A 23491-nucleotide genomic window follows, 5' to 3' on the forward strand; every position below is an offset into this window, starting at 1 on the left:
TGAGCCAATAATTAATTGTGCAATGCATTGTTGGTGACCTGTCAACTATTGTAACATTTGTTAGTTCAGGCTGTAGTTGTTTATCACAAGTTAGCCTTGTCCACAAGCATTTCCTCCTTTGTTGTCTATACCACTTTAACTTGGACCATCATTTTTAAAATGAGCATCATCTTCTATTGAAAAAATATTGATAGAAGCAATTGAAATCAAATAACACGTATCTTTATCTTCTTGTTTATTTACTCCAAGTCAAAGGAGAAGTCTTGTTGTCTGTTATACATATTTTTGCCATCAGTAGAGTTGCTTCTGGATGTTAAATTACAGGTGTACAGCACTTCTGTGGTTCACATTTTAAAACAAGAGGCTCTTATTTCTTCTTTTATACCGTCTATTCAATAAATATACGAGAGCTTGATAGCAGTCAGACAATTTATTATTTATTGTATATTATATTTAACCACCTGTTAAGAGTTTAGCAGTTTCAGGTCAGTTTTCACATAAAAGTGTGATGGGAGTCATAAAGTCAGATAAATGATGCTTACTGATAATATATACACCAACCCAAACCCAACGTCACTGTGTTAATTATCTGTGGCCATCTAATGTATACGATACTAGTAACTATACATAGATGAAAAAAAGTAAGAGAGGAGGTTAGTCGAATTGGAAGAACTTCAGTAATTGTATGGATTAAGCAACAAGTTTTCATTATGAAGGATCCAAATCATCACAAGGGGATCGGATGACGCTGTACAAAAGTAGTTGGTCTGAACTGTTATCCTTTTTATTTCCCCAAACCCAACATTTATCCTCCAATAAACAAGCAATTTGCAACAGTGGGAAGGAAAACTTTGTCTTATCAGGAAGAAACCTTGAGAACAACCAGACTCGTTGGTAAACTTCCATCTGCCGAAAATAGAAAAGCTGAAAAACAGGATAGAGACAGAGACAATAAGAGAGATATGGAAAGAGGTAATTAGGTCTTACAGCTGATTTCTTCATTTAAACTAAAGTTTTAGTTTCTCCTATGTTTTAATCTTTCCAAAAGGATCATTTTTCTGCACCGCAGGGAAGATTTATAACCTGCAATGCCTCCCTCGATCCACCCTGTATATGCCTTGTGTAATTTGAATAACTAAATTTCATGTTTGGGCTGATTTGCCCTCTTTTCTGAATATCCACCCCGCTCACTTGTTTTCAGGAATCCAGTTCTGCCTCCCTTCTACCTGCAGCATTGATCGGACTCCTCAGCAAACCCCAGGTAAACCTCCTACCTGGGGCCAATCCATTGCTCTGCTTGTGAGAGATGTTAATTTAATGAGTTGTCCTGTGGCCAGGGACTATTAGGCACATGTTTAAATAATGTTGGGCATCTCCAATTACCACACACTCACAGCCTGAGAAGAGCAAGTGTGGACTTCTTCAAAGAATAATGAACTACAAGTAAACATGCAGCTAGGAAGCAGTGATACTCTAACTCACAATTAGGGATTTATTGCTTAAAAAAATGAGTCATTTACACTTGAAAGGCCTTTTCTTTATGCATGCAAATTGACTATGGTTAGTGTCCTTCCTCTGCAGTTTTTGTCAGTACCTGTTATTATCTGTTTTTATTTCACAAAGCACCTGAATTTACTGGACCTAAATCCACTAGAGGATGCAGTTTCACCAATACACTTGCAATTGTGCTTTCTCAAGTTTGCACATAGTGTACTGACAAGTATACTTTAAGATTTCATTATACAACAGTTAACACTGACCAAGTAATCCAATTAAACAATATAAGTTCCACACTGGTACTTTTTACTGTCTGTATATATGTCAGCAAGGTGTTCTGAATACTGCTCGTTAACATGAGGAACAGTAAAAGTCAAACTCTTATTTCATTGTTTGAAACATACAGGTAAATCCAGGTTACAGAAAGTAGCTTTCCCATTTAAGCTGAAGACACACTGAGTAGCCAGTGTGAAGAAAATGGACGTAGTATCCGTGACGTCGCCCATCTGTTCCTGAAGTGCTGTTTTGAAGCCAAATGTTGGCGGGTGCCATATTGGAATTGCTGAACACAACCAAACTTTGTCTGAGCTAGTGTGAGGTAAAGAGGCGGGCCTTAAGCCTTTTCGTTAAAAGCTACAGGCTTTTGAATGGGTGTGTATGTGGTTTCCGGTGTTTCTGCAGCCAGCTTCAAGCGGACAATCGATGAACTGAAGTTTAGCACTTCTGCATGGGCTTCATGTTTTAAGACCAGAGGTTGCGGCTTGTTGGTGACAGGCCAGTTTGAATCATGCTGTGTGCAAGCATACCACATGAGAGGGAGCGGTGTTATTGAATAAAATCAGCACTGCTGTGATAATCTTTGGCACTCTGCCTGTGGCCTTGTGCCAATGACTGAATCACATCAATACTGATATTCATTTTATCACACCTCCCTCTCCTATAATAGTGCCAAAATAAATATACAGGAAAATGTATGCACAAGAGCAAGAGCATGACTCATACAGCCTCAAGTCCTGAAAGGGTCTGGGTTTTTTTTTTTACGCTGTCTGAGGGTCTGTAGATTATGACCCTTCAGTATTGGTGTACAGCCTTTCCCTTAAAAATACATTTCTCCAAAGTCTCTGAATCGTTTAATTGTATTATGTACAGTAGAAGATGAAAACCCTTAATTCTTTTACATTTTTTGTTGAGGAACATTATTCTGAAATTGTTGAACCATTTGCTCACGCAGTCTCTCACAGAGTGGTGAACCTTTTCCCATTGATACTTCTGAGAGACTCCGCCTCTCTGGAATGCCCTTGTATACCCTCTGCATACCCTGTCTCACCCAGTGTTTTGTTGTACCCGTCCCAACTTTTTTTGAAACATGTTGCTGGCATCAGATTTAAAATGAGCATATATTTTTCAGATTAACAATAAAAACAATCATCCACATTTTCATTTACATATAGGATGTAAATACCTTCAAATACCTTGTTGTTATGATAAAGGTCAGTTGTTGAACATGCTTTCCCTTTTGTAGCTTGATGTATTTTTTGAAAAGTGTCCATTGCTGAAATGTGCTTTCCAGCATCCTACTGTCCCACAGTCAAACCCCGGATATTACATAGATGTACAAACACACATGCAGCCCTTTGGATGCTTCCTTAAGTTGCATCAATCACAGAAAGTGAGCCACCTATTGACATGAGGCTGATTAGTCTCCAGTAAGTCCACAGTGAAGTATTAAAATACAGATTCTTGTCAATGTAGTTTGACATTTGTTGTGCAGGATAACAGGCAGGGAAAGATTGTCTGTTATGCACATATGAAGAGAAACTCTGGTGAAACACAGTCGTGTTTTGTATGCCAAAAACAGTAGTTTACTTCAAGTTATTCATCAAAATGCACTAGACATCTTCAAACTCTAAATTCAATGGCTGGTTAAATGAGATTGAACAAAGACTCAGCCGCTCTGGCTTTTTTAATCAATTTTTTGGCTATTTTTAGATTTATTTCTCTATTGTTTCTGCCTGCATCACTGTTGACAAAACCAATAATGGAGTTGACCATCCATCTCTCCCTCCCTCCAGATCATTTACATATCCTTAAAAGCCTGCTGCAAAAACAAACTGCTTTATTTCCTTTACAGTGATAAATCCAATCTGGGAGAAAGACTCTTAACGACCTGCCACTCATTTATCCCCCCACCCCGCCCCCATGTTAGCATACAAGCCAGGCCTGATAGATGGAGAGGTACTAACAGAGATGAAGTGGTTGAATCACTGCCTTTGTGTCTCACGTTAATCAGCCTCACTGGCACAGTGGTAGTTGTTTGTACGTGCGTGTGAGAGAGAGAACCTTCTAAAGATTCCTCTATCATTGAAATGTCGGAACACAAACATATCCAAGTTTTTCTGCTTGTAGAAGTTCCAGTTAGTTTTCTTATCTAGAAAACTACTGTTAAAACAAAAGTAGAGTTGTTGAAGGACACCAGTATAGTGTTGAACTACTGCGATGTTTGATCCGGATGTTTCTTGGTTGAAAACAAAAACCTAAAAGTTCCCACATATGATGACAACAAACCTCCTTATGGGAAAGCCTTTTGAATTTACCTTGTTAGCTTGTCCTCAGAAGGTTGAAATGTTTTACTGTTGTATTATTTGTATGTTCTTTAATGTTACTTACTGGCAACTTTTGTTGTGTTGGGTCACTTGGAAGGTCGCTGGCCCTTTAACAGAGCTGAGCGTTAATTAGTAGCTCCAGTAAGTCTCGGTCTGTGATGCTCTCAATACGTCCATGGCTAGTGAGCTGCAGGCTGTAATTCACTTCAGGGAAGATATGTGTGTCATTGCCAAATAAACCACATTCTTCTCCAATTAAAGTACCTAAACCTGAATCTCAGCCTCTGTGTTTCTCTTACAGGAGTCACACTACCATGGTGCAGCTGTATTCAGTGCAACTGTAGGCCCTAGAACCTAGAACCAAGTCACACTGATGTTGAAGATGGGGTCTCCCAGCGAAAGAAAAAAGTATAATCAGTTGTCTTACATGACAGTTCCCAAGGTGTGCAGCAGAGTCCACAATGTGCAGTTGTGTGGTAGTTAAGCTCCGTCTATGGTAACTTTAATTGTTATGAGGACCAATTGCCCATGACCAACTTAGACTCACACCAATCACCTACACTGGTCATCTGCGTCTCAAATTGAGAGGATCTTTCAGTCAAACCAACACTTTGTAAGGTTTTAAATAATTTTCCCCCAGTTTCCTCTAAATGCATGGTTATGCCCCACTTTCAATTGCATACAGTTTTGTGCTGCGGATGATGATGGTGGCTGTACTGGCGGTCATGACAGCGCATTTTCTTGATGAAGATTTAGCTGGTATAGCTTCATGTTCTGGGCATACACACAAAAAACTGGTCTTTCTGCATTTTATAATGATGTATTAGTCACACAAGTGTAAAGGACACGGCTGTAGATTGTGTAAAGACATTGTATCTGTGATGTAACCCATTGGTTTCTGGGAAGACATTTTGAAGTCCAATGATGGTGGGCGCCATGTTGGAAATGCTGACTCAGCCTAACTTTTAATCAACCAACACAGGCAAAGAGGTGGAGCCAAGGTGCATTTAGCCTACCGGCAAAGTGTTACAGCTCACCCACCTGTCAATTCAGCATTACCCCTAATTATGTGACTTTATGTATAACTCTGACCTTCAATATTTTCTGAACAGATGCTTTATGAAAAATGTCGCCCCCTGTAAAGTATGAGGATATTAATAGATGAGTTGTACACCCCAGACTTTTTTTCTAACCAGCATGTTTCAAACCAACCTGTTTAATTTTGCACTAAAAATTAGCATCTTAGCATCATACCTAATGAGGATTTCAGTTGCGCTGACCCTCATCCATGCTTTCATTACCTCCCGGCTGGATTACTGCAATGGAGTCCTGTTCGGGGTACCCAGCAATGCCCTGGACAGACTCCAATACGTGCTGAACTCAGCTTCAAGGGTTCTCACGCACACCAAGCCTTGGCAGCACGTCTCCCCCACTCTCATTCATCTCCACTGGCTCCCTGTAAAGTACTGCATCACCTATAAGCTCCTCCTCCTCACCTACAAATCCCTGCATGCCCTCGCCCCCCAATACTTGGCTGACCTCCTCCACCAACACACTCCATCTCGGAACCTAAGGTCTTCGGACCTGGGTCTACTCTCCATCCCCCGGACTAGACTGCGGACCTTCGGGGACAGAGCATTCAGTGTGGCAGCCCCCACTCTGTGGAACTCTCTCCCTCCCGACATCCGCAGCGCCCCAACCCTGGACAGTTTTAAGAAAGCAATCAAAACGCACCTTTTCCTCAAGGCCTTTCCCCATTAGCTAGTGTTGTCCCCACCTACCCCCCAGACCCCCTACCTGACCCTGTGAAGCGACCTTGGGTTTCTTGAAAGGCGCTATATAAATATCAGTTATTATTACTAGGATGCAGTACAGTTTTTAAATAAAAAAGGGATTTAAAGTGTGTCTTACACATCAAACTTTATAGTAAATAATGTGAAAGAAGCTCACAAATTGACTCATACAAAAGTCTTAAAACTTAGTTTAACCCAGGTCCTCTTTGACAAATAGGACCACAAGACAAGGTAGTAAAGCAGGTTGCGCCCAAGCTAGTATTTCACTTCACGGACCAAATTCTTTGCCAAATTTGCACTTAGTCTGATTAGAATACTGTACTACCAAATGGGAACCTTTGGGTTTTGGTTGCCTGCTACCAGATGTATTGTTAGTTATGATGTTTAGTTAAACTTTGTTGGTTTCCAAAACACCTTTCTTGCATACTGCTTTATGTTTGTATATATTTTCAATAAAAGTGAGTCAGTTGGTCGGTTGTACGGTTGTCTACACTGTGAAGAACATATTTAAACACTTTAGCTGCCAGCAGGTGAGTGACTGTGTGTGAGTGACTGTGCACTGGCTGAGTCCAGTTCAGATGAAATCTAAATGCTGAGTAATACTGCCATGGCCAAGATGGGAACAAGAGTTATGACTCCCCTTTGCACGACTGGCTTGCTTATAATGGTTCTATTTTTGTCCTCCTGCTGAATCATGCCCCCTGAATGGGTCATCTCTTTCCCTCCCTTGATCCCTCTACGCTCCCTGATTTATCCTCACCCCCTTTATCACACACACACATTCTCTCTCACCTTCTTTCCTGTCTGCAAAGATCCTATCTCCCTCTCTACTGCCCTTTTTCTCCGTCTCCCCGTCGCTGTTATTCCCCACTAATGCATCTCTTCATCCATGAGAAGTAAATTTTGTGAATGGACAGCCGCATGAGTCATTAAGCCCTCGGAGCAGAACGCTCTTCATAGACCAGACAGCTCAAGCTATTTATAGACACAGCCAAAATACAGGCGAGAGAGAGGCCAAAAGGTGTTGCACGTTTCAGGTGTAGTGGTGTGTTTAATCTTTTCTATAAAAGGCTCTCTCTCTAAAAGGGGTTGCGCATAAAAGGAGAAAAATCTTTCTTGTTGCAGACAACAATCTCTTTGTTCTTTTATATTGTTGTTAAGGCTACAATGTAATTAGGATGAAGTGCTATTAATTCTACACCACAACTTTGCAGAGCCTGGGTGAGGGTGGCAGCTCATTAGAACTCAGAATGGATCCTTTTCTTGCCTCATAAGGACTTCCTTAATTGCTATGTGTGATGTAAACATTAGTAAGACTAAAACAGAAGCAGAGAGCTTAACACGCTCTGCCTCTTTGTCAAGGAAGAAAAATAACCCATAACTTAACCTGCCGGCTATGGTTTACCTGGCACATTCTCAGCTTTGATCCTAACACACTAAACATAGCTTCAGACGTTACAGCCTGTAACTACTCTGTGTGAGCTCTTCTCTCAAAGCCATGCTTGAAAATAAAGACTCTACAAAGCCTAGAGGGTGTTTATGACCAATTCCTGAGTCCATCTCTCTGTGGATTAAGTCCATATTCTCATTTGCACTTGAAAGAAAGTAATCCTCCTTTCTGTCTGTCATGAAATGGACAGAATAAGAAGATGAGAGTTGTCAGGCTTCCTTGAGCAGTACTTTTTTTTTCACCACAATCCTCAACACATGAGAACTGTTGATTACTTCTCTGGTTTTTCAGCCTCAGTCATGTCTGTGGAGTGTCTCGTGTCACAGAGGCTTTGATGTTCTCTGTTACTCTGCTGACTTGCTCATTACTCAGACACGAATAAATTGCAAATTTTTTCATGATGCTTGGATTTTTCTCCTGTGTCTGAGTACTGAGTGTGAACAAAAGAGGGGGAAAAATAGCCTCTGCACTGTTAAAACAACGACATGTCTTGAACTTCGGCTTAGATTCATATGATTTACAACAACAGAAAGTATATAACCAACTTAAGTTTTTAAGGCATCATGATTACACATCTATAGACTAAAATAAATGTATTTATCAAGATGTGAACAAAAAGTGTCAGCGTCTAATATCCCATCATAATCACCATGATACATTAGCAGACCAGATATCCTAATTGGGTCATTATGTAATAAATGTAAGGTAATTAGGTTGTAAAATTAAATGGCAATTTAGCGCAAAATACTCTCAATCAGCTTGTTATAATATAGCAAATGAATATGTCTATATGGTGTCTTTATTGTAATTTCTGCCATTATTTCTAATTTGGGACATGTCTACATTGACTCACATATCACGTCTTATTTTGCTGTCTGGACCAAGTAGCTGTCACCTGATTGGCTGCTAGATGAGGATTGTGGGTGTGTTATTATCCGATTAATGAAGTACTGTAAGAATAATGTTCATATCTGGGGTTTAAGGGCATAGAAAATAACCTTTTTAAGAAAATCAGGTAATACCCTATGCTATTAGTTTTGTCAGCAAATCCAATATAAAAAAAGAACAAAACCATCAAAGGCAGTCAAAGTCTGATACAGCTTACACTTATTTGCCTTTGAGCTAAATGAGCAAAATCCGTTAATCTTTTTTTAAGGAAAAAGTCCTCAACCAATTACCTACTTCCTCCTATCTGACTACAGTCTGCCTGGAACCAGAGCACCCAGTTGTTTTAGCAAAACATATACAGTAGCTTAAAACTGATACATTAAAAAGTAAAGCCAAAACTGTGATATAGTTAAGAGGTTCAAGATAATAGGCAAGGACACATTGTAAAAATGCAAGGGCTACATTTACTTACCTCTCTTATCTGTTTAGGCTATTGTTTGATTAAGGACCAATCCAACATGGCTGACCTTATCAGCCCGCTGTCTCGGGAGTTAAATTTGCTTCCATCTGTTTGGAGATGCAGTTTGTGTTGTACCCTTTAAATAGGACAAAAAAACAGATAGATGAGAATGAGGGAAACCACAGCCCTTGCCTTCACTTGTACATATTGAGTTAAGATACAATGCAAGCTATATTAAACAAATTTACATATTTCAAAGCATTCTCACATTCAGTAAAAAAAATGCTGAGTTTGAGGACCACAGGTACCATTGAATGCATTATGTATTTTTTCAACCTACATACTTTTATTAATATAACTATTATCGCAGCATATGAACTATCTTAGGGCAAAACTGACATTTTGATTTTACTTTACAGTATACAGATGTAACCATGACTAGCTTAAGCATCCATGAGTTTAGCTAAACAGCTAAAGGCAGCAGCGCAGCATGTGGTCTCCTGCCGCTAGCTTCCAAGTGGTCTGAATTAGCTAAAACTCTTTAAGCAGTAAACATCTACAAAAAATGTAGTTCTTTTTATAAAACATCACAATAACAAAAGACAAACTGTTAGTAACAATCTTTCTTAACTTTTCAGGGTTCTTTGTACTGTAATCATCTTAAATAACGGACCAAATCTATTCACTGGCTCTTTTACACGAATGATGCAAACTGATTCGCAGTTGTGAGCAGATTTTGTTTTTTTTATTGTTGTGTTTCACACAGGTGCACACAAAAGCTCCTCCTTTGCTCCTCCACTGAGTGAGACAAAGATCAGGTACAAGAGGAGGAGCACAGTAGAGTACACGTGTGGTGGAATATGCAAACATTGCATGACTTAAACTGAGTTGTCCACACTGCCTTTACGTGAGTGCTTCTTTCTCAGTAGTAACGGTCTGAAGTAGGAAACGAAAAAATGAGCCAAAGAAAACGCTTCAGCAATCTTGATGCACTTTTCAGAAGGCGCAAACGGTAAAGCAGTAAAGTGTCATATTTGCCAGAAGAAGATATTATTGAAGTCCGGATCAACAAATAATTTTGCATTGGCACTTAAAACATAACACCTGACAGTGAAAGTGTTGAAGAACCATTCCCAACTGAAATTCTAATCAATATTTCAGAACAATTTAAACTCTGATATCACACCATTAGAACATATATTGGTGGAATGACTAAGTTTGAATGATTCTGATCCAAATCTTACCCTATCATTCCTCCCCGTTAAAAAGAGTCCCCATCAAGCTGGCTTTTTGAAAATGAATACATATAAAAATGAGCCAGTCTTTTGAATGGTTCTTTGAAAGGAACAGATCCACAAGATCCAGCTCCCTTCAAAGAGCTGTAAATCCCATCTCTACCATACAGGCTCTTGCCTTCACTTATCTTTACTGAGTTGGGAAGTAGAGCACAATGCCCCTACTGGATCCCAGAGGCATTACCAACAGATCACTGAGTAATCAAACTACTCCACAAAGATCTAAATAACAATATGTTCCTCTTTCTATCACTTATTGTGTGACCTTAAGCACAACTACTATGTACATAAGCTGGGAATTGAACCATAAATAAGAATAAAAACAATACTAATACTTTAACCACTGAAATATGGTAGAATGAAATAAAATAGATAAGTCCTGTCTGACACATACATCTTGGAAAAATACACTGAAGAACTGACTCATCTCTGCTGCTATTGGCCTTTTAAATAACTTAATTTTATAAGTTGCATTTTTTGTGTATTGTATTTGGTTTCATTGTTTGACATTTGTTTATGATGTTACAGCTGACTGCACATTGCCCTTTTGGGACAATACGATATCCATGCTCCTCCAAACAGGCTTGAGACTAAGAGCCAAAGACAGAGTAGGGAAGTCGGGAGAGATATCAAAATGAGCTAACACATGTTGGTCCTGTTTAGTAAATGATGACACCAATAGAGATACGTACTGCCAGGTTGATCATTTCAAGCATGTGTTGTTTGATTGGGGTTGAAATTAGTGTGAGTTTTATTTTTAACCTTTATACCTCTTCACATCTTTATTTCAGCAATCACCTACACACCTAGCTACAAGAAGACCCCTCCTCCAGTCCCACCTCGCACCACCTCCAAACCCCTCATCTCCATCACGGCCCAGAGCAGCACCGAGTCCACCCAGGATGCCTACCACGAGGGCAGACACCTTCACGGTGGGATGTGGGCGCCTGATGGACTCAGCCTGGGTTGGGTCCAGGACGGGGCCTGTATAACTCCACTGACAGCCTCGACAGCACCAAGGCTGTGACTATAGCAATGGAGGCGGCTGGGGTCATGGCTGGAAAGAGACACCCGTCTACAGACAGCCACAGCTCAGTGCTCACCTGTGACAAGGCCGTCCTGGTGTCCAAGGCTGAGGAGTACTTGAAGACGCCTCGATCCTCTATAGGAATACAGGTCAGTCTGGTTTGTAAATGGACTTAGAAATATCTCACACAGTTTCATATAAGCACTCTAACTCTTATAGCTCACACACATTCATAAACAGAAACAGTGCTCTCTTTAAAGGAGCTAAAAATAGCAGGAGTGAGTCATCTTACTGCAGCCTGTCAATTCAAATTCAGCTCATGCTGGGCTGGGTTTTACTGAATGGTAGTTCACGCCACGGTTCATTCACTGTCTGCATTTAATGCACTGATTTCTCTTTCTCTCTAATCTCATGGTCTTCATGCTGCCTTTCTCTTTTTCTCATTCTCTTTGTTTATTATCTTTGTCGCTCTACACCTCTGACTCTGCAATCCCATTTTGGATTTGTCATCCTTATTCTCTCGTACTAGCTGAGGTCCTGGTGTTGTTGATCTCCTGTGGTAATCAAGAGGTTGCAGGTCTGCTGGTAAACAAAGCGAGAGGGAAATGTTGCAGCTCAAACCACCACTTTAAGGCAATTCATAATGTCTTTAGAAATCAGAATATCAAGGTCACTGTGGGAGTTTTTAAGTTATTGTTGTTTCTTGATTTATGCAGAAATCTTTGCTTCTCTTTATTCTTCTAAAGTCAAATACTTCAATACTCAACCCCTCCACTCCTCTTAATAATTATTTTCATCATTCATATGCTTTCCTCTAGTAATAAATTCTGGTATATTTTAAGCCATTCACTCAATTTTTACTCACTTACCCACGTTATAATCTATAATCATGCTCTTCCTCCGTTATCTGCTGACTGTCCAATTTGCTGAGTCCAGGGCAAAGTTGAACTCCAGTTCCTTCAAATATTTGAAAAAGAAAAAGCCCGACCACTTCATTAATCTCGCTCTGGAGGTGTTTAAATGTCGCCAGTCAAGTTTCTTGCAAAATTAAATCAAGCACATCTTAAAGGGTAATTGCTGTGTTTTTGTATTCAGACGTAATCAGGAAAGTCCTTTGGCAAAAAAATCGGCATTACACTCAAATTACACCAAAGCCATCGACTGTCAGATATTGCCGAAGGGGAGTCAGTCAGTGAATAAATGATCCCTTCAAAGTCAATTGATCTTGCTACACTCTCTGTGTTATGTCATCCAAACGTAGAGAATATCCAGAGGCAAGTTTTACCCAGACATGCTTTTTACTGTAATCTTCCAACACATTAGTTCTAGCAGTCCATTCAAATGATGTACTTTAATTTAACTCAGTTACCCCACAATTTAGTATGCTAAAGTAACTTGACTACTGTCTGGTTTTACAGTGAATTGATTCATAATGCTTCTGGTTACTTGATGTTATCCCAGGTTCTCACATTACACATAAACAACTACAGGCACTTCTGTGACAACAGGTCCATCCGTGAAAGACAGGTCAAAACATTATGGACACTGTCTCTCATATCAGAACAGTAGACCCGCCCCTCAACTATTCTAGACCAGTTTCTCACCAGGACTATCACATGGCATCTACTGCCTTTGTTTGTTATGAGCATACACAACAATGGACAGAACAGCAGCTGTCCCAAGTGAAACTAATATTTTTAGAGATCCCTCTGGTGACTGGCTGCGGTATACTTCTTAAAATCTGCCTCCTCCATTATAACAGATGTAACATGGATCTGACAATAAAATTAAAACACAAGTTAGTTTTAATCATACTGATTTATGTCCAAGTGTTCATTTTCATAAAAGTTCAGTGTTGATTAGTTATTGGATATTACAAAGATGATTGATTGACAGCTCTTTTCACAAATGAGAGTTCCTGCAGCATTCCTTACCAGACCAGCATTATAGAGAAGAAACATCAAGGGAAACAGTAACAAATGCTAAATAGAGAGTCATCAAACTATCCGTAGCCTTGATTGTCTGCTTCATATCAACACAAGAATCTGTTCTGCTGTGGGCTTAACCCACCTGAGGGATCTTGAAGTAAGCTGAATGTGAGTTTTGGATAGCGGAAGGGATGACGTCAGTTCTGTAGCTCCACCAGCCAGATTACTTATGCCCATGCCTTGGCTCCACCATCGCAATATGTCAGCATCCATCAAGGTGGTATTTTGGCTTCACATTTCACATTGGGAAGAGATGGAGCAGCCCTTTCCATATTAACATCAAGTCAAAGGTTTTAACTGTACATAAAAGGGAAAGGGCTTACCCATCTCACAGCGACACAAATGTCCTGAACTGGCACTCCCTTGAGCAGAGCCCTTGAAGTAGTTCTGCCCTTCACAGAATGAGTCCTTGAAAACCCTTTGGGGCTTTTAAGAATCCCTAAATCCATACATAGTGATTTTCACAACCCTGTGGGAGGGCCTGAGGTGGAATAATGGCTTGCCTTTATATGGATATGCCCTGGACACAAACAGCTGATCCTCTTTCCTAGGGACGTATAACTGTCTTCTTCACTTACAGATGCAGAGTCCTTACTTGGCATAATGCGTTAAGCCTTTGCTCCAGCACTAAGAGGAACGGAAGTGGGTAAAAGGCAAAAGCCGCACTGTGGGATATCTGTGGGCTGACTCTCAACACTTTGGGCGCAAAGGCTGAATGGATGGATTGAGCCATGGGTTTAACCAAAGCAAGAAAGGTAGATGGACAAAGCCCATAAGTCACTCACACACTTTGTTTTAGCTGAAACACAGAGTGACCCCTTGAGGCTCAAATGAGTGGTGAGAGAGAGTCTGACAAAACCAACGGATCCTACAAAGACACCAAGGGCCCAGGAAACAGGATTTCATGACACAGCCCACTAAAACAGCTAAGATGGTGGGAGGCTGCCAACAGGCTTTTCCCACGACCTAGCCCATGTCAAGATACGATGGTCTTTATGTACACTTTGATAGAAAGAGGTTTACCGCTCAAAAATTCCTCACTTGCCATATACTTGTTGAGGTGTGTGATATCTTAGTAGGCAGAGGTCAAAGACTTCAGTTTTAAAAGAGTGCTATATTCTTCCTCACCTTTGCAACCAAAGAAGACCTTTGTTGGGGTTCTGCATCCTAACCTCTGCTTTCTGTGCATCACTCAGGCCCTTCAGGGTCAGCTTTGGGGCTTGACTTTACAAGTCACATTACTTGACAGCAGCCCTTTCTTGTGCTTGTTTTCATAGGGTGTCCAGCAGGATGAGGTATTTTACCTTGCAGATCTTCTCAAGGGTGGGGTTAGACAAGCCGGTGTCTGTCAGCCAGTTTCTGCTGGTGTTTTTTCTTGTATGCAGATGATAGTATCTTCTCTATTTTTTGCCTGTGCTTCTTGTTTCTACATCCAAAGGGGAAACTGTGATGAAAGAAATGTTGGCAGAAGGTGTGAAAGAACTGCTATGGGTGAAGGTGAGGGGTTTGGACATCCCCAGTTCCTCCATCCCTTGGATCTTATATTCAGAGTGTTTGAAAGCTTATCTTCAAACAGACTGCTAGGTACATGCGTAGAGTTGTTCTGCTGGAGGAGGTCTTGCACTGTCACATAGGACTATCGCTGCCATCTTGGCATCCTGGGTTGCTGGCCATTTTGCCCCAAATCTACAGAGGCCAGGCTCTCTTGTATGCTACTGTCCCTATGGGAGGCATTATACACACAGAATGGGGGATCCATTCTGTTAAGACATAGAATGAAGTGACATTCCTCCTCCATCTTCTCCATGTCAAGGAGGTTAGAGTTGGACTCATATTCTGCATGATGCAACCTGATCAATGATTGGTGGCATGTCCAGGCATCAGCATGTCCAGGCATCAGCATATATTGTAAGTAGCCACTCATTGTCTTATCTTCAGGATATTTGACCCATAATTTGATCATGTATGGGCACTTACAAAGGACTTACAAATCTAAATTGAGACTACAAGTAAGACAAATGTTACTTTAAACTCCTCCCAGTTAAAGCCTCTGTGAGGAATTTTCTGTTTGTGTCCATTTTGGGGCCCCCTATGGTGAAAGTTGTACCTCTTTTCCCTCTGCTGATCTTGTTATGTACATTCATAATTTGTATCTCCTGACAAAAGAAGGTCATCTTGCTTTCTTGCAGTTGTCAAAGATGTCGCTTACTGTGAATATTTGCTTCGAAAAATGTAAAGCAAAGCTTTTCCCTCAGCATGCTGTCAATTGTCTGGTCTTCCACCTACCCCCATGCAGGAGTTACAGGCATACAAATGTACAATATAGAAATAGTCAGTCTGTTGCAGATGGTCTGTTCACATCAGTCTCTATCATGACCACCTAAAAGCTCCTCATAGGAGCTTTAGATAGTAGAGTGTGAGGTTTGTTCAAAAGTGGTTTCTTAAAAGTGTCTATTGCTTTAGTGTTTGGCTGAATCATGTTTAAAAATCAGAATATCAGCTTTTGTTTCAAAGGTCTTAGTAAGAGTTAAGGAAGAAATTAGGCATACATATTACATAGCAAGGTCACATCTGTCCCTCACTCTTAAAACTATAATGATTTAACTGCTCACTTGAAAAAATCACTTTATCCAAACTCATTCATTCCCTCACTCTGTCTCCAAACTATTCCTTCCCCGACTCATGTATGCACTGAGTTCGTATCTCTCTCACTCTCTCACTGTTTAATCTGCTTCAAATTGCACTTCTTCAATCAGCAGAGACGTGGCTTATCTCAGAAAACTAACACTTCCCACACATGTAGTATTTACAGTTTCTGTTTCCTGTTAGTCATGCAGGGTTACTGTCAGTCAGTCATCCGGGGATGATCGGGGCACCTAACCATACTAATGAACGAAGCTAATTTTAAAATGCAGAGCTGCAACATTTAAACCTCATGTCGTGCTTCACTAAACTTCACGGTGGGTGACGCTGAGCCGAGGCACAATCTTTACAAATCAGCAAGCAAAGTAGCTCGGATTGAGCTCATTTATTACTGACTAAGAGAGAAACACATCAGAGTGTGGATGAGATAAGTGTAGAGTAGAATGAGCAGAGCACTGTTACTGCTAAAGCTGAGAGGAGAAAGGAGTTTCAAGGGAGCAAGTCAATGTGTTCATATAGTATGGTATGGGACGTGAATGACTGACAGACAATGGCTTTCAAACTGCTTCATGTCTCATGTATAAAGTAAGGCTGTTGGCATGTTAATATCGAGCTAATGCAAATGATTTTGTTTGACATGTGATTAATGCTCACATGTTCTGTGACTGGCACTCGGCAGTCCTGTGGAAAACCAGGAAGCAGAGCAGCAGTAAACTACGTATAACGTTTGAGCCTAACATACTGCTATCAAGTCTTGTGGGTCCCATGATTTAACATTATATCTTGAGTCGATCCATATCTGTTAAATCAAATCACTGATGCACAAACATGCATCAATCAAATACAATTTAACTCCCAGCTAACAGGAGTTAAACTGCACAAAGACAAATTCTGGTGGTGCTGCTGCTGAGGGAAAGCCTTGCTCCTCCTCCACTCAGTGTCTTACCCAAACTTTACTACTGGGTAACTTCTTACCCAGTATTGAAATCAGCATTAGAACTAGCCAGGATAGAGGCTAATAAGCTAACTAAATGAGGTGACTTAGATGTGCATTAAGATCTGTTCAAGGTTGGGTTGGAAAAATGACTCCTAGGTAAAGGTAAATAAAATGGCTTCATGATGTGTTCAAATGTCACGTCATGAAAATGAAAATAAATTTTCATGTTCCGACAAGAAACTTGAATCATATTTTTTTACAAGGAGATATTTGTTTAACCAGCAATATACAATAGATATAACAAATGGAATTACAATCTGATTTTACGAAGCAAATAATCACATTTAAATTTTAAAAGCTAGCATAAAGCATGCATATTTTCCCATTACCTTTTTGTTAAGTGTATTTAAGACTTAGCAATTTCCTTATAAGGAAAGTTTATTAGAGATTTTAAAAAAGTGCAATTAATTTGCAATTAATCACGAGTTAACTATGGACAATCATGTGATACATTTTTATATAAATTATCATCTATTTTATCAATTTGACAGCACTCATATAAAGTCAAATTTTCTGGTCACGGCAGGTGCAGTTAAGGTCTAGACTTACAAAATTTCCAATAGGAAAACATAAAAACTGTTCCAGAAATGCTCTTTGGATGCAGTTCAACTCAGCAACTCCTCAAATCACCCCTGCTATGCTTTAATTTCTATTTGACTGCAAGACCATCAAAACTTAAGGAGGCTGGTTCATCAAACGTGAATGTGGCCTTATTTAGCTTGAAATGTTGAGATGCAATGACCCTTTAAATTCCCCAAAGCCAACCAAGATGAGCTCAATCCCACTGATTCAACAAAAAATGCATTTGGCAGTTGATCAAAGCCAGATGCAAGGTCTTCCTTGTGTTTATGTAAAAATGTATGAGACATTACATGAAACCATATGTTGAAATATACTAACATTCAAATACCAGATCTATTTTATACTGACACTGTACAACTAAATATTGCAGACCTGGAATTAGCTGCTTGGGAGTGAGGGGATATATTGTGAAGTAACTCCCGACACACACCCATAAACACACAAACTGAAGCCAAAAAGATAAAAGGGTGTTATTATTGAAGAAAACAAGGCGTTTAAAAATAACACACACGTATACACAATTATGTGACAGCAATTGCAGGTGAGTAAGGTCTATCCCAGCCAACAGCCCACACACTTGGATGGTGCTCAAGCCACCTGGTCCACAATACTAAAGGATGAAACAAAGACCATTTAGTCATTCTGTAGTAGTGCTTTATACAAGAAGGGGGTAAAACAGCTGCGTAAAAAAAAAGAATGAACACAAAGTACCACACAAATATGTGCAACCTAAAATCACAGCAGTTTTAGAAAAACACTGATTAGTCTTTAGCAAACTAAAAACAAAGAACAACACAAATGATGAGTTGGAGGGCACAATGTGAGTGCATGTATGTGTTAAAAAAGAAATAATTCATTCAGGACCACTCTTGTCAAAGATAAAAACGTATTAAAATTGTAATTGGCAGTATGGCTCTGTTCTGGGAGCTCCCTGCCCTTCCAGGTGTCTATGTGGAATGCGAAAGCCTGAGGTGGGGAGAGCACACCTCCCCTCTCTTTTGTGTAAACCCATGAAAGGCCAAGGCAGGGAGAGCAGCAGCAAAGACCCCTGGGATACACAGCAGTGAAGGCATCAGTGACAATACATATGACACTGGTGAAATCAGCCACAGCTTTAAACTAGGTACTTGGGTGGAGGTGGGTTGTAAAGTGGTCTGCAGGGGGAGCAGCAACAGTAGGCAGGCTATAGCAGTCTAAATAGAATGCCCAATTTGCTATTTGCCAATTTGATGCGTAGATGTAATCAGCTGAGGGGCTGGCATTAAGTGCACCTGTAATGTGGGCCGAACATGACATCGTGGCCTACCTGGACTAATGCTTCGCGCAAAGTATAGAATCAGGAGATAAACACACTCTGAACAATGATGCCTTGAGAGGGGCAGTTTCAGTGATGGCTGCATTCACTTAGAAGAACCTGAAGTCAGGTCTTTTCATGACTTTTATGATAACACACTTGTGGGATAGCTTATTCAACTCTCTGTGTAAAACGAATACTGTATAGTAGTTCTCACTTATTTCAGTAACATGTCTGTGTATGCCTATTCTGATGGGAAATTAGTAGAGAAATGTTAAGCTTATACCACAGAGGATAGATAAATCCATGGTAAAGTTTCTTATGAAAATATTAAAAATAGATACAGCATTATTTTCGCCGTGGTCCTAGGGGAATTGAGCTAATGGGAAAGGCTCTTTCCTTATGGCCCTCACACCCATAGACTGTATAGATAATGGACGTAGTATCTGTGACGTCACCAATCTGTCCCTGAGCGCTGTTTTGAGGCCAACCGTCGGCGGGAGCCATATTGGAAATGCTGAACTCATCCAAAAGAGTGTGACTTAAAGAGGCGGTGTTTGAGCCTCCTAGCCAACAGCTATGTGTTCCCCCGTGTCTCTCAAGTCAGTCAGGTCCTTATTTGGGCAAAAAACTCTTAATCTTAATATCTTCTGAACCGTTGCGTTAGAAAATCATTCCCCCCCTGTACAGTGTGTGCCGATAGAGAAATTAGCTAAGTAGACCGAAGCCGTTTTTTGAACCAGGCTGCAGGGGGAGCAGCAACAGAATTTCAGAAATACAACCTGGCACTCGCACAGTAAATCTCAACTGGCGGCAGAATTGCTGCAGTCTGATTCTTCACAGCAAGCATCGGTTTTGTGTTGAAAACAAATGCTGCCCTTGCTTTCAATTCACTGGCTGTTCCATATAACTGCAGGGCCATGTTGTTGCCTGCCGCTCTTTGAATAGCTACCATTTGAGCAGCTATAGATGAGATTACAAAAATGTGTTGCATTAGGGAACGCTTTGGACAAATTGACTCTGCAATTGATCTATATCGCTGGGTGCTACAGCTGCATGGACATCATATTATAGGGCCAATCAGTCTGGCTCACCTACTACTGGAAGTATAATTAACCTGAATTAGACTGTCTATGTATTGATTTGCCATTTCCTTTTGGATAGCCCTATCTTAGCGGAGGTCAACATATCTTTAATCTTTGATCGTGTGGACGTGGTGTTGTCTCGACTTTCCCTAGTCCTTGAGGGCCACTTTAGAGCCATCTCAAATGACTTTTTGTGATACTGCAAGGCTAAGACCTGTTTGTGGTCCATTGTACTGATTGATTTTTTTACAGGAATAGTTTTAATTGGAGCTTTAATGGGGTAGAACAGAGAGGAAGTCAAAGCTTTTAACCTTAAACACAGTCCTCGGCCAAGAGAAGTCACCAGGTGGTGTTTGTGTGTTAGATGAAAGGCAAAGTGGTTCAAGTTTTTGCTGATGCTCACAGTTTGCACACCTGTGCTGAAGTCGTGACTGTGATAACTGATGCAGTGTGTGTATTATTATGTATGTGTAAGTCAAGTTTCTTGTACCAAAACATGTAAAGAGAAGGTAAGGGTATTGGGTATAAATCTCACAGCTTTCAAGGTTTTTCGTCTTCCCTCAGTCCTCATCAATCACACATGAAGCTCTCTCTTTTCATGGGGTGGACTGCTCTCTGCTTCTAACACAAAGTAATGGAGGTCACCTCAGCAAGCTGATCCACACTCATTTCCTCCCCGCTAACAGCTTCTCCCAAGCGGCCTGACAGAATACAAAATGGCTCTCCAAAAATGTCATTCCCCAACTTTAATACTGACCACTCTACACCAAAGGAAGGGTTGACATTTCTCCACAACAGAGGCACGCCTTGTTTTCAACCAGTGCCTTTTACTCACTCACATAGCCATAGCAAGACATTGAACCCTAAATTAATGAATGTCAGCCTCCTATGGACACATCTGGATGATTCCTGCTATAATACTGGCAGAAAAGGATGTTGTTACACTCCTTGTCCTACAGGAATACCTCAATTCACCCACACTGGCAGCCATTTGATCTTCTGCATTGCTAACATAAGCAGGCTAAAATGCTCACAGTGACAATACTATCATGCTAATGTGTAGCAGGTATGTGTTACAGTTTAGTGTGTTACCATTCTATTTTATTGAACGAAGACCATCTACAGGGCTCTTAAATTTTTAACTCAGTTCAGAGTGAGATTCTGTATTTTGTTACTTTACCTTAACAATTTTGACTGCCCTCTCTCTTACTCTCTCCCTAGCTCTTTTTATTTTTGTGAAAAAGTAGTAACATCGTTCAGTAAAAAGCCTACGAAATCAATTGATAAGATGACTTGCTGTACACATTTTATACGGGGCTCCCGCGTCTTCCAATATACGTCGGTCAGTCTGCAATTGTGCATGTGCATCCTTTACCCGGATACAATGATGCTATTTTTTGATTTGCTGTTGGGAAGCTATATTTCTTTCTTTTTTTTTGATTAGCTTGATTGGCGCGGCCCTAGTAACTATTATGCCTGAGAAATACAAGGTGTGCGAGCGTGTGAACAGGTTGAAATGCGTGTGTCTCATGCCCAATGCGTGAGACTTGCCTGCATCTACCTCTATTGTTGCATCTGCAGATCATTACTGGTACAGTCACACTGAAAGAAAGGCTCAGGGGACACAAAAGATGAGATACAGAAATAAAAAAAAGACAAAGAGAGGCTTAAAATGTCAAAATAAAGAAAAGGATGGGGACCATAAGCCTGCAGGAAATTGTGAACGCTAGAGAACGAGAGGTGAAAGCAAAGAGATTAAAAAGGAGGAGATGAGCACTTGGAGGAACCAAAGCTACAAACAGAAGCACAGCAAACATATTGAGCAGTGGCAGTGTTTCCTTAAAGCCAGTGAAACACAAGACTCCGGGGAGAGGCCCAGGCAGCGAAAAAGCATCTCTAGACTTCAGCTAGATCAAGATCACAGGCAGGCAGGGACCTACAGGAGTCCTTTTTCTTTCCCCTCCTCATACTATGCACTGGTGTTGCCTAATCTATCACTCAGTAACTATGGTGTAGCTTCAAATACTTGACCAATTGATATAATGTCTATGTTGATAAAACCACAGAGGAGTATGCATAGATAACTTAATAATGCTCCAGTCAGGAACTTTGGAGTTGTGTTGATTTTGGCGACCCCTATGGACAGCGGCACTTCCTGTATCTTTGCTGATTTTGTCTTGCACATGTTGATGTAGCATTTTTACCAAATTGGATCCTTCTTTCATTTAACAGTCAGACATATCCCTAATTTAAATTTTTCGCTGTAGAAAAAAGGCTTGCTGTAAATTGTCATGTTTGACACCTACCTTGTGGCAGGTTTCAGGCTTCAAAAATAACAATACAGGAAAAGCCAGTCTTGATGCTGATGGTCTTGTTTGGTTTTGCAGCTCAAATAGAGCGATCAATATAAAATGTAATCTGTTTTATAACCATCTAATGACTCCTCACAGGAGCTTTAAACTATATGCTGCTAGCTACTAGCAAGTTGCCAAATTCCTCCGTTTCAGGTATGGTGAAAGATGGGTAGCACAGCGAGGATGAACACAGCTTTAGATCTGATGCATTCTGTGTTCAGAGGGATACTGATTAGAGAAGTGAACCAGAACAGTAAATGTGCTTTCAACCCAAAAAACACAAGAACCTCTTTGAAGCAGAGCCCAGTCAGCATCAGGTGATAACTCTCTGTGGGTTCATTTTGACAACTGTGTCCCTTCCTGTTTCACAGTCATTTGACCCATTGTTAGAATGAAAATAGAAATTAGCAACGCTTTGACCTAGCAGAGTCCTGCCCACAGGGTAAAAACGATTTCATAATTGAAAATTATAGCACAACAAGACGTTTCTTTCTTTCCCCTTTTTTGCTCCATGTACTGTTTTACTGCAGCGATTTCTAGAAGCCATGGATGTTTGTCATTAAATTGAACAATTATTGTACCCTGCAATATATCCTACAGCACAGCCTCATTCATTTGTTTGAAATATCAAAACCTCTGCAGGAAACCTCTTCATCCTGTTGCCTTTTCTGCCTCCATAAATCATACAATGTTTACTTTCTGACAGGCCATGCACAGTCAAGGCGCTCTGTCCGGTCCCAAACCAATAAAGCCAGAAGCGCTGGGAAATGTTCACATAATGAGAAGCGCGTTTGGTTTGTCTCATTTCTTCACATTAGGTGGAAGCAGCCACGGACTCTGAGTCTGAAAGCAAAGGCTCACGGGAGTACCACTCTGTTGGGATCCAGGTGGAGGACGACAAGAAAGGGTGAGATAATGATTTGGGGATTTTAAGATTTTTTAATTAGAAAACTTCAATCTTTAAGTTGTGCTCTCACTATTATAAAAAAACATAGTCCCAATGTCTCTGCTTTAATTTGCTAGTGTGGTCTGTGAGTAAATGTGTGTGTTCTTCTATGTCTCTCCACCTCAGGCAGGGCAGGTTTAAGCGCTCCAACAGTGTTACTGCAGCGGTGCAGGCTGACTTGGAGTTGGAGGGCTTCCCCATCATGGAGGACAAGGGCCTGCAGTTTGGTGGGGGCTTCCAGCGTCACTCAGAGCCCAGCACACCCACCCAGTACGGAGCTGTTCGAACAGTCCGAACCCAGGGCCTCTTCAGCTACCGTGAGGATTACCGTACCCCTGCTGAGCCTCCCAGTCCCAGGGAGACCACCAGTGAATCCACATGGCAGCTGGAACCCCCATCCCCACGGGACAGTGTGACCTCACCGGGTGACTCGGGTAGGGCGTCTCCCTCTATGCGGAGGGATGGGAGCTGGTTTATGCAGCTGCTGCACACAGAGACCAAGAGGATGGAGGGCTGGTGCAAAGAGATGGAGGCAGAGGCTGAGGAGAATGACCTGTCAGAGGAAAGTGAGTGTTCTACAGACATAATT

At 40.8% G+C, this 23491-nt stretch overlaps 1 protein-coding gene and 1 long non-coding RNA gene across 2 annotated transcripts in view; one reads left to right on the forward strand and one right to left on the reverse strand.

The window, feature by feature from the left end:
- dlgap2a (discs, large (Drosophila) homolog-associated protein 2a) overlaps positions 1–23491 on the forward strand; it is a 421050-nt gene that overhangs the window by 390148 nt on the left and 7411 nt on the right. The window contains 5 exon segments of the mRNA XM_034674608.1: positions 1202–1261; positions 10778–10945; positions 10948–11162; positions 22775–22863; positions 23029–23468. Of these exon segments, the coding sequence (XP_034530499.1) occupies positions 1202–1261; positions 10778–10945; positions 10948–11162; positions 22775–22863; positions 23029–23468 (972 nt within the window).
- Positions 763–11173, reverse strand: LOC117805965. The gene is made up of 3 exons (XR_004629573.1): positions 11090–11173; positions 8704–8827; positions 763–924 (listed from the first exon to the last, which is right to left on the reverse strand). It is a non-coding gene; the product is annotated as an uncharacterized LOC117805965 (long non-coding RNA).

The sequence above is a fragment of the Notolabrus celidotus genome, chromosome 22 (genome assembly GCF_009762535.1).
Source record: "Notolabrus celidotus isolate fNotCel1 chromosome 22, fNotCel1.pri, whole genome shotgun sequence".
In the NCBI taxonomy this organism is placed as follows: Eukaryota; Metazoa; Chordata; class Actinopteri; order Labriformes; family Labridae; genus Notolabrus; species Notolabrus celidotus.